The sequence below is a fragment of the Sphaerodactylus townsendi genome, linkage group LG06 (genome assembly GCF_021028975.2).
Source record: "Sphaerodactylus townsendi isolate TG3544 linkage group LG06, MPM_Stown_v2.3, whole genome shotgun sequence".
Classification (NCBI taxonomy): domain Eukaryota; kingdom Metazoa; phylum Chordata; class Lepidosauria; order Squamata; family Sphaerodactylidae; genus Sphaerodactylus; species Sphaerodactylus townsendi.
Window position 1 is genome coordinate 122,167,841 of NC_059430.1, and position 12,025 is coordinate 122,179,865.

The following is a 12,025-nucleotide window of genomic DNA, read 5'->3' on the forward strand; positions in this document are numbered from 1 at the left end:
TTCTGAACTTTGGCTCAGACTAGACCACAGAACAGCACGGACCACATTGATCAAAACCTTGTGTCTGCTGTCGTTCTTCAGGGTTCTTATAGCGGAGAGGGTTTGTATGGGTTTAATTCTCTGTTTCTTCCTATGTCTCGTTGATATCTCATTCTTATGGAGGTATCAATAAAACGGGTTTCCTTCACCACTACCACTGTGTTTATTGCGTTCAAATCCCTTAGTGGAGAAGAATTTCATTGGCTTTTGCCAATATAGAAGCCAAGATTAGCAAGAGCCCCATCTGGCTTAGATCACTTTCTGAAAACACTTAGTGGACATCAGGGATGGTATCTGTGGGCACCATGGTGCCCATGGGCACAACATTGAGGATCCTTGGCCTATGGCAGGGGTAGGGAACCTGCGGCTCTCCAGATGTTCAGGAACTACAATTCCCATCAGCCCCTACCAGCATGGCCAATTGGCCATGCTGATAGAGGCTGATAAAATTGAAACCGCTGGCTTACAGGATTCCTGACTATAATAGGTAGAGTCAGAAAATGTTGTTGGTAGAACCAGTGTAGGATCTAGCAAACCTTACCTTCCACCGAGAATGCCTTTTTTTCAAACCCTGTACCTATAATTTTTTTTAACCCAAAAGTGTTCACATTTTGTTGCTCAATTGCTTTTCAAATGCTATCAACATGTACGTTCCAGAACAGGAGTGTTCTGACACTCTAAAACAAGGAAGCGTGTCATATTAGTAAGTGTCCCCTTATGTTATCACTTACCCAGGTTTGCAGTTCCAGTAATCTCGAAGCAATAGTTCTCATCTCCGGCACACTCAATGGTATGCTCCTCACACTCAACACTGTCCGGCACTGTGCACCGCATAGCAAGCGGGGCATTTCTTCCCATTGGGTGTGGTGTTCATGGGTGGCACTGCAAGGAAAAAGAAATGGTAAGATGGGTCCTGAAGAAAGTCCTGCCCATCTGACTAGAAAATCCCATATGGATCAAAGGCAAATGACTTCTTCTCTAGACCTCTTTTAAGCCCCTCCCACACTGCTGAGTGGCTGCTGAGTTTGGATCATGTCTTCTATGAACCCACCTACTGTCCACAACAGTCACACCCTTTTTGACCCCATTGTCTGGGGAATTAAGGATTTATTGTTGTAAGAACGGGGATCAAAAGCCAGCCCCTGCCCTAGGGTTGTCCATCTCCTGGTAGGACCTGGACATCTCCTGGAATTACAACTGAACTCCAGACTACAGAGATACATTCCCTGGTAGAAAATGGCTGTTCTGGAGGGCAGACTCTATGATATACCACAGCCTAGGAGAAACTGAAGTCCTAGAATGACGTCACATCCTTGCTGAGCTCTCTACCCCTCCCCCAATCCCACTCTCCCCAGGCTTCACCCCCAAATCTCCAGGAATTTTCCAAGCCAGTATTGGCAACCTTATCCTGCTCACCTGTCCTGTTATTGTCACAATGCCTTTGAAGGTGCTACTTTCAAAGATTCTGTATTTTAAATATAGGTCCTCAAGAGCTGTGGCTGGCTCTGTACCTGTTCTCCTTCTCCCATTCTCTGCCTCAATCGCTTAAGGAGACAGTATATAATTAATTATATATACAATATGTGTGGGTGTCATTTTGTACTTTTGCCCTCCCCCCCTCAAAAAGAATGTAGATCTGGCCCTGATTGGTGCATTTGGTAGGGCCAGCGGAGAAGTGCAATGCCATGTTTATGTTTACAGAACGGAGGTGCTATGTGAAAATGGGGAAGGGAACAAGAAACAAAGGTTGTGACATACTGGCAGGTGGGGCTTTTGGGCAGTTGGTTCCGTCGCAGCAGGTAATCTGGCTCAATATTTGCCCTGCCTTGCCCAAGTTGACAGAAGAGAGGGGTTGAACGCAGTTAATTGATGAGATGCATGTCTTCGTGAAAATTTTTGTCTGCATCACTACAGGATTTCAGGAAGAAAGGACAAGGAAATAAATTAGACAGACAAGCAATTGTACAGGCAATGTGCACAAATCATGTATTGTTTTGAGACCCATAATCTATCTGCATATGTAACCTCTATCTGTGGGTTCTGTGGGGCAGAACTTGGAAGGAGTTGCAAAGAACTAAATTTAAAACAAAATGGTTTACTTTTTTTAACATATAACATCAACATTTAACATCACACTTCAAGGTCCTGTACAGGTTTCATTTCAAGTCCTTCTAGTTACAGTCTTCTGATATTGCCAAGTCCAAATTCTTCTTTGCAAGTGGGTTTGGCTCCTGAAGACTCCAAGGGCTTGGTGAACAGGATTCAACATGATGAAGGTTTCCAGGAGAACTCTCACTCATTACAAACATTAAAAACCCTTAACAAGGTGTTAAGGGCTTATACAAACCAAGATCCGAGTCTGGTACCCTTGTCTCCTCCAAACTACATGAGCTCTGCAGCCTTCTGCTGCTTTGAGTCTCCACCCCTTTCTGGGTCAACCCATTCTGAGCACGGGGGTTACACATACCCATCACAATCAGTGATGATAGGACCCTTTGATGCAGTCTGTCCTACATTTGGGGGGTGGGAGGCTGTCTAGGTAAAGATGCCCTCTGAACTGCATGCAAACCAGTATTCTGTCACTGGGCTGCCATATGTCCCAGGGCAAAAGATTGCTCGACACGCTCCAAAATAATTGATTTCAAAACACAGTAACAATTTGTGTCGCAAGCTACAATTTACTTCAAGTCCACACTATTCACCCAAAGGGAGATTCCAGCAAAAACTCTCTGAATTAGAATTGGCGGGGACCATCCATGAAGAATCGCAGGAGGTGAAAGTCCAATTTGAAAGTCCCGTCGCCTGGTCCCTCCTTCTACCAAAGAGTCTTTGCCTAAAAACCAGACTACTGCTGCTATGTCATGATAATGTCACTGCTGGTACATGCCAGAAGTGATATCACCATGTCACTGCTGGTACATGCCAGAAGTGATATCACCATGTCATTGGAAGCTGCAGTCTATTCCTGCTTCCCCTGCCAATGTCCCCTCAACAGCCAACTGATAGGTTGCAGGGGATGGTCCTGGCAAAGGGAGGGGGGTGTTGACAAGTCTAGCTGAAATTCTCTCTCTACATAGTTGTCTTAGGCCTAACTCTGTTCTCCCACCCCTTTTCATTCAACTGATACTCAACATTATGGCTGGCTGCAGGACTTTGGATGTTGTTGTAGTTAGAAGCAGAATGTCAGATCAGGGTTACAAATAAAGGCAGCTGGGCCAACTGTTGGAAGGGAGATATCCAATGAGTGTAGTTAAAAGAAAAAAGAGTCAAGTGACAAAACTCAGACCAATAAAACCTGAAGGACTGTGGCTAGCGTGAAGGTGGTGGTCTTCTATATATTCAGACAGTCATTAATCTTAACTAAACTCAGTTTGGAAGTAAAGCCATCTGCTTCTTAAGAAGAAGAAGAAGAAGAAGAAGAAGAAGAAGAAGAAGAAGAAGAAGAAGAAGAAGAAGAAGAAGAAGAAGAGAGAGAGAAGAAGAAGAAGAAGAAGAAGAAGAAGAAGAAGAAGAAGAAGAAGAAGAAGAAGAAGAAGAAGAAGAAGAAGAAGAAGAGTTTTGGATTTATATCCCCCCTTTCTCTCCTGCAGGAGACTTAAGCTGTGATTAGGGAAACCTTCCAGATTCTAAGGCGATAAATAACTTCAAAAATATGCAGGGAAAGGACCTCAGCAGGAGACCTTCAACAAGATGCCTTCAACTGAATCAGCCCCATGGTCGATCTCGGTCTGTATTATTCACACAGATTGGCAGCAGATCCAATTCAAGTGGGGATGCCGGGAATTGGATCTGGGCCAAGGAGATGCTCTAACACTGAGCCATGGCCCCTTGAGAACTGGACATTATGCCACAGAAGGAACCCAAGGTTGACTGACCCCGACTCCGTAGAGTAGCTTTCTTCAATGATTAACCTAGACCGAGTGGTGAAGGAACCCAGCGGCTGAGAGCACTTGTCGCGGCATAAATACTCGCCGCTGTTCTGCTGACTCTATGGCCCGAACGCTGGCAGCCCTCTCTTAGCCGCCGCCCTGCAGGAAGCGAGGCGGAGCTACATAACCAGCCAGCGTCCGGAGGAAGGGAGACCCAGCCCAACAGCCCACGGCGAGGAACGGGGTGGCTAGCACCATATCCCGATCAGCCCAGAAATCCCCAAAACAGTCCAGGATTTCCCCAGCCGAAAACTGGAGTTGGCAGCACGCAAGGAAGTTTTGCGGCTGCCATAAAGCTGGAAGTCAGCACCAGCTGTTGCTTATCAGGCGAAAACAATGGGTGGGAGAGAGGCGGGGGGGGAACGAGCAGAAACCCCACAGAGGAGGAGGAGGGAGGGCAACGTAGTAGCCACAGCAGCCTTGAGCCCAGGCCATTGGAAATGGAACCGGCCCGGAACAGAAAAGCTTCGAAAAAGAGTCCAAATGAGCAGAAGGAGGGAGCAGTAGCAGTCACTTGGAAGCCTGCCCTGGCCGGTGAGAAGCGATTTGAAACCGGCCAGCGAGGAAAGAGGCAGAAACAAGCAGCCCACAGAGGAGGGGAAAAGAAACACGGTAGAAGCAGAGGCGGGCACATCTCTACAGCCAGCGGCTTTAGCGGAGCTGCGCCCGGCGAGGCTCTGGCTCCTGCCTGCCCGCTGCTTGTGGGCGGAGGGTGCTCTCCTGGCGGCCCGGGCAGGCGAGCCGCCCGACTGCGCTTAGCCGCTAAGCCTGCACATCTCCCTAGCCAGCGGTGGTGAGTGGCCGGAGGCTGGGGGAGAGCAAGCGGTCGGCCGAGCAAGTCGGCGAGGGGAAGCGGAGACCCGAAGCAGTGGGTGGGTGGGGGTGGGGGGTGAGCCAAATGGCTCTTTGGTGGTGAGCCAAATTTGGTGGTGAGCCAAATGGCTCTTTGTGGGGAAAAGGTTCCCGACCCCTGACCTAGACCTTTTCATGGAAGTGACAGCTGTGTGAATTCAGAAGATGCTCCCCATTCACTGGACCACCACTGTTAGGTTTGGGTCTCTTAACTTACCCCCTGCACCACTTATCTGCATGAAGGCACAGGAATCTTCATCAGGGGGACAATTCGCCAAATCTCCATTGCAGGAATTCCCAAAGGCCTGGCACGTTTCACAGGACAAAGACATCCCTGAAAGGAGAGAAAAGAAGAAATCCTCTTGTGTTCCTTGCTTTTTTCCCCCATGTGTTAGAATATGTAGAATTGTGACAAATTTCACAGATGGGGCGTACCGCCCAAAGGACCAGGGGGTGTCAAATGACCCGGGTTCAGTGGCAGGGGGTGCAAAATCAGAACAGCTGGGTCGGCACAGGGGAGGCGCCTAAAGACAGACCTAGAGCCAGCCTGCTGCTGCTGCACCTGTCCGAGCTGCCGCCTTCCCTCCCCAGGTCCTCGGGGTAGGGCTCAGGGGCAGGGGTGGCTCAACGAGCACCGTGGTGGCAGGCCAGCTCCTGGACCACCTGCTGCAGTGCCCTGTGCCCCCCCCCACACCTCCCTGCATGCCAGCTTCAGGACCTAGGAAGGGCAGGAGGTGGCCTGCAGGGAGGCCAGGGGGGCAGCTCAGGAGAGCGGCTTGGATAAGTTCTGCAGTAGCAGGCTGGCCCAGGAGCCTATGCTATGGTGCCCATCCCAGCTTCCCCCGCCCCTGAGCCCCACCCCTGAGCGCAGAATGGGGTGGTGGTGGGCACGTGGAAGAGGTGTTGTCCCTGGGCACCATTTCCCTCCAATAATACACTTCTGACTACAGACTACATCATTTCAGACTGAATAATTAAGGTTTAGTTCAGAGAAACCAGAAAATTCTAGATCAGAGGTAGGGAACCTGCGGCTCTCCAGATGTTCAGGAACTACAATTCCCATCAGCCCCTACCAGCATGGCCAATTGGCCATGCTGACGAGCTGATGAAGTGCTGGACCCTATTTGATCTGAGAAGCATTTGTGCTATTCCTAGATAGTTCTATGTACTGAGCCTGAACACACGCAATCAAAAGCTTGTCAGAAATACGATACCCAGGCTACATATAATACCCAAAGTGAAAATTTTAATACAAGAAAATAACGGCAAAATATCTCGAAATACGCTAAAAAAGCCAGCCATTAGAGCGTCCTGAGGAACTTTTTTAAAGAAAGTTAAATTACCTTAGGACTAGAATGGATTCTTAAATGAGGGAAGTTGTTGCTCGTTGTTTTACACAAGGAACATAACCCATTTATGTTATCTTATATGCACTTAAATGAAGCTTCAAAAAATTCAATCCTGAAAAGGCTAATGTTTTAAATCTGAAAATCAATTTTGGCTCTGTGATAAATGCCTTTTAGCGTCCACTCAGTTATTCAGGTGTGATTTAAATGTATAAAGCATACAGAACTTGAAATCATTTTCAGAAGGGGATTTTTTTTTTCAGAAAAATTGAACTTCTTATTTTTTTTTATTTTTGTTATTTATTTATGGGTTTTATACCACCACCCTACCACTCGAGAAGGGGGCTCTGGTTCTTGGTGTTTAATGTATTGTCAAAGGCTTTCATAGATTCAACTGGTTGTGGTGGGTTTTCTGGGCTGCGTGGCCATGGTCTGGTAGATCTTGTTCCTAATGTTTTGCCTGCATCTGTGGCTGGCATCTTCAGAGGTGTATCACAGAGAGAAGTCTGTGACACTAGACACCTCTGTGATACACCTCTGAAGATGCCAGCTACAGATGCAGCTGACACCTGGGTGAGAATAAGCATCCATCACTCCGGACTCCCCTCCCCGCTGGCAGAATGGGGCCATTCTGACATTTTGCTACAAGCCAATGAGATATGGGCCCCACCTTAACCTTAAGGAAAGGAAAGGAACAACAGTTTATGGGACAGTTTTATAATTTTTGGCCAGTTCTTCCAAAGAACGTTCCCCATGAAGGTTTCCACTTAGGATTTGCAAGTTCAAAGGTTTGTCGGAGAGACACAAACAGCAGCATCACAGCACTCCTTTCTAGAATTCCTTTCTCTGAGCCCCCTTTGAGCCCTTTTCCCACTGCATCCCAATGCTGTTCAGACAGCCAGTGGGGGAGAGGCTTTACACCATACCAATGTAGTGTAGTGGTTAGCAGAACCAAGTTTGTGTCCCCACTCCTTCACATGACCCCTGCTGGGTGACCTTGGGCTAGTCACAGTTCTCTCAGAGCAGGGAAACAAATCCAGTTCACCAGATAAGAGTCTGCCACACATTCAGAGGGCTGGGGAATCGAACCCGGTTTTCAGATTAGAGGTCCGCCTGCTCTTAACCACTGTGCCACACTGGCAGCTTCTGTCCAGCATCTCAAGTAGAGATCTTTCACATCACCATCCTCCTTGTAACTGGAGCTGCTGGGGACTGAACCTCTGGGACTGTCCACATTGGAGTTGCCAACCTCCAGGAGGCACCTGGAGATTTCCTGCTGTTACAATTGATCTCCAGACAACCAAGAAAATGGTTGATTTGGAAAGAGGAGCCAATGGAATTGTGCCTGATGAGATTCCCTCCCCCTGAGGTGTGGAGGCTTTTCTGGGGAATTCAGAGTAGCCTGTGCACTCCCACACACGCCAGCTGGGTGACCTTGAATGATCACAGCTTCCGTCCACTGGAGCTCTCTCAGCCCCCACCCACCTCACAGGGTGTTTGTTGTGTGAGGGGAAGGACAAGAGAGATTGTAAGCCCTTTTGAAGTGAAGGGGGGGGGGGATATAAATCAAAACTGTCCTCCTCCTCCCTCCTCCTCACTCCATCGCTCTCACTGCTCCTCCTGCCTCTTCTCCTTCTTCTTCTTCTTCCTTCTTCTTCTTCCTTCTTCTTCTTCTTCTTCTTCTTCTTCTTCTTCTTCATTCTTGCTTCTTCTTCTTCCTCCTCTCAAGCTTTGGCCTACCTCAGAGGGTCCACCTCCCAAATCTCCAGTTATTTCCCAACTCAGTCCTGGTGACCCTAGTCCACATGCCAGATGAATGTTAAGCAAGGAAAGGGAAGAACAAAAGCAATTCTAATCTGGAGGAACCGGGTTTGATTCCCATGCTCTGCCACTTGGAAGCTACAATGGAGGGCTTATCTGGGGGGGAATTCAGATTAGCCTGTACACTCCCACACACACACCAACTAGGCCTTGGGCTGAATCACAGTTCCTTCTGAAGCTACTCTCATTAGCCCCACCTACCTCACAAGGTGTTTGGTGTGAGGGCAAAGGCAAGATTAGCAACCCCTTTGAGTCTCCTACAGGAGAGAAAGGGAGGATAGAAATCCAAACTCCTCCTCCTCCTCCTCCTCCTCCTCCTCCTCCTCCTCCTCCTCCTCCTCTTCTTCTACTACTACTACTACTACTACTACTACTACTACTACTACTACTACTACTACTACTACTACTACTACTATGTGGATAAAGATAGCAATCATCTGCAAAACAGAAACTGACTCTCCGAAAAAAGAAAAGAAAAGAAGAGTTAAGATTTATACTCCCCCTTTCTCTTCTGGAAGGAGATTCAAGGAGGTTTACAAACTCTTTTCCTTTCCTTTCTCCACAACAGACACCTTGTGAGATCAGTGGGGCTGAGAGAGATCTGAATGAATTGTGACTAGCCCAAGGTCAACCAACAGGAATGTGGGAGAGGGGAAACAAATCCAGTTCACCAGATAAGAGTCTGCCACTCATATGGGGGAATGGGGAATCAAACCTGGTTCTCCAGATTAGAGTGCTCTCAACCATTACATCACTTAACCACTATATCGGGCTGGCAATACCATATGTTTGTCATCAGCTAATGCCCTTCTTGCAAGCTAAATATACCCCCCTGCAATTTTTTTTCTTCCTTCAAGGGTAACATTCAAAAGTGCCTAGCACTCTCTGAGGTTGGGTTGGCCTCAAAATTCAAGACCTATGTGATAGTGGTGAAGTCTAATTTACAATAGTGAGTCAAGTACTAGTGACCTCTGACTCCCAGTTCTGAAATGGTCTTAAACAATTTGACAGTTAATTGATAAGAAGACAGTATTCACTTAAAGGCCAAATCCCCACCGGAAAATTCAATCAAGATCAAACCAAGTTTGAAAATAAACTGCACCTTTTCATCGAGGTTTCAACCTCCCTATCGCAGCATGTTTCCAGTTAAAACATCTAGGCCTATCACAGATTCAATAATGTAACAATCCCCACTACCATACCATGCCTTGGCGGGTCTCTCCTGATTGGCTGTCGTGCCGTGTTGGGGCGGAACCTTTTTTTTTCTCCTGCAAAAATGTGCTCACGTTATGATGTCAGCACGTCATCACATCTCCCCCGCCCAAGTTTCTGGTTGGTTATCATTTTCTCATGGTCTTGCGAGAACAGCACCGCGCACACTGATTGGTTGTAAGGCGTTTACATCACGCTCCATGGTGGGAAATTTGAACCAAGATTAGACCCCCGATCCTCCCCTCCAAACTGGATTGAAGACGTGTTTTTGGAAAAAGTAGTACTTTCAAGCAGGTTCGGCAAAGACGCGGGATGAGGAAAGAATGAGCGCCAGAACCGGGATGAATCCTTGTTCGTTGATCAGGAAGTGGGGAGTTCTTCCTGAATCCTTGATATTTCGCATGAGTATCACCCGGTTAATTGACTGTGGGGAATCGGCCAAAGAAGAGGGTTTGTATGTATGTATGTATGATTTTAAGTTAGCCCTCATAAACTAGTTTCTGTTTCCCTGCTCAAGGCCCATATGGGAGGGGCCTCACTTCTAGGTCTGTGTGTGGCTTATAGATCAAAATACTGTGAAGCAATAATTTATTGTAGAAGTTGCCAATTTCCAGTGTGGTATTTGGAGACCAGAAGATACTACCCACTCTCTCTGAACCCTTAGTTCAGGGAGATCAAAAAACCACTGGCCTCCTTTGCAACAAAGCATCAGTTTATATCAGAGCTTACGGGAAAAGTTTTCTTCTTTGCCAGCCCCACCCAACGAGCAGCAATTCCCGCTTTCAGAAATAGCTTGTTTGTTCATGCTTGTTTTAATAACAACATCCATGGAAATGAATTAACATCTGCAGAGGATTATCTGGGAGAAGGCACACTTGGATCCCAGGATAAAAAAAAAAGGATCACAATGGGCAAAACAGACCAAAAACTTAATACACCATGAATCACCACCCACCCACCCCCAACATAACCCATTATTGGGACAGGAAAAACCAGTGGTGTGGTGGTCAATTAGCAAAAATGTGTACAGAAATATAATATTTACAGTAATAGGGAAAGACTGTGTACAATCCCTATACATAATTCGCTAAGGGTTTGGAATGTCTGACAACAACCCCCCCAGCCAATGGGGGTGCAGGACTGTCATGGGCTGGAATTGTGTCCCTCACAATCCAAACCCCCCCCCACCTCCCTTCCCAAGACCTGCAGGCCTTGGGATTTGAGGTAGGGGGAGAAGCACAAAGGATTTCCTCCCCCACTTCCCTTCTCAGCAGGGCTTGGGAAATGGAGGGGACATCCCAATCCTCAGCTAGGATCTGGGCCTCTTGTCGGTTTCCCACATTTCACAGGGCTTGGAATAAAAGGGGGGAAACTCCGGCCCCCCCCCCCCCCCCCCCCCACAAACACGCATCTAGAGCCCATTTTATTTCATTTTAAAATGGGCTTTATTGCTAGTAATAGACTATATCCAGTTGTAGGGACAGGAATCTGAATATCCTCCTGTTACAAAAATATTTTTCAGCTGGAGCATAAATAACTGATACACTGAAGAAATATCTTACACCATGAAAAGAAAGCTCTGCCACTCTTACTGCTTCTGAAGATTTAATGACTGTCTGGACTGCAAATTTAACCCAAACCAACATAACCTGTTTCTTCCTGCAGTGGGAAAACTGACCATTCTAAACAGCAGCCTCTGTTGAAATAAATTAACTCCTCCTGAGGACTTTTGGGGAGAAGACACAGCTTTGGATCCCGCCAGTCACAAAAGCTGTCCCTTTTCCTTCGACCCAAGATACTCACCCCGAGCTATGTAGGCGGCCAAGAGGCAGAGGATCAGGGGGAAGTTCATGTTTGCAGATGTTACCTACAGCTGGGATCAAAGCCGGACTTGGAAACCTTGGATTGCTGCAAAGTCCCTGCTCTTGAATTGCTGCAAAGTCTCTGATACAGCAGTTGGTGTTCCGGAGAAGAAAGAGGAAAAAACATTTCCCAGAAAGAGGCCGGGGCTTGCTGAGGACAACTCCCCCGTGTTCGACCCTCTGATTCATGGGGAGGGGCCATAGCTTTCCAGCACATGAATCCATACAGTTTTTTTTCTTCCTTCTGTCAGTCCCATCCAGTCTGAATCCATCCAGAGAGAGCCAGCACACTTGTGATCCGCCTGAGAAAAATAACAAACCACCAAGGGGAGGTGAGCAACCACCCTCCCCACTCTTCCAACCAGACACAGCACTAGATTCTCTGCAGCACATCAGTGTAAAGTCTGGGGGGGTTCTTTCCCTCCTTTGTAATCAATGAGGGAATCTGGAAGAGTCTCCCTTCCTCCTTTTGCTTCTGGAGAATTCTGCTGACTTCTCACCGACTGGTTTCCAAACAGTTTTTCTCCGCAGCAAAGTGCTGCTTGATCAGCTCGTTTGGTTTGGCTCAAACTCTAACCGGTTTGTTTCTTTGCTGCTCCCTTCCTCTGCTCGCCTTCAGGAGAATGCTTTGTGCCAGGCAGAGCGGACAGTAATCCAGGCGTGCTTTATTGGCTGTGTATTCCCTGGCTGCTGATGAAACCGCTTCTGTTTACTCAGATAGGAAAATGGGAAAGGAATATGGGAAAGGAATATGCATATTTTGCCCCAGCTTTTTGCCATAGATGGGCAGCAGCGTGAGTCAAGAATGCTTGGAGAGAGGAGAGATACCAGTCAGGGCTAAATTTAACAGCCCGCTCCCTCGGGAACTTTTACCTAACCCAGTGTAGCCAACAGGGGCGGAGAGTTTGCAGCTGTAGTGTTTGGAGGACTAGTGTTTCTCCGGGAGGAAATGAATACTGCTCCT

At 47.5% G+C, this 12,025-nt stretch overlaps 1 protein-coding gene across 1 annotated transcript in view; it reads right to left on the reverse strand.

The window, feature by feature from the left end:
• Nucleotides 1-11,785, reverse strand: part of LOC125435493 — a 40,637-nt gene extending 28,852 nt beyond the window's left edge. Inside the window, 5 exon segments of the mRNA XM_048501691.1 lie at nt 771-852; nt 854-921; nt 1,798-1,947; nt 5,038-5,154; nt 11,003-11,785. Coding sequence (XP_048357648.1) covers nt 771-852; nt 854-921; nt 1,798-1,947; nt 5,038-5,154; nt 11,003-11,051 — 466 coding nt within the window. The 5' untranslated portion in view covers nt 11,052-11,785.
• Between the last annotated feature and the right edge of the window lie 240 nt (nt 11,786-12,025).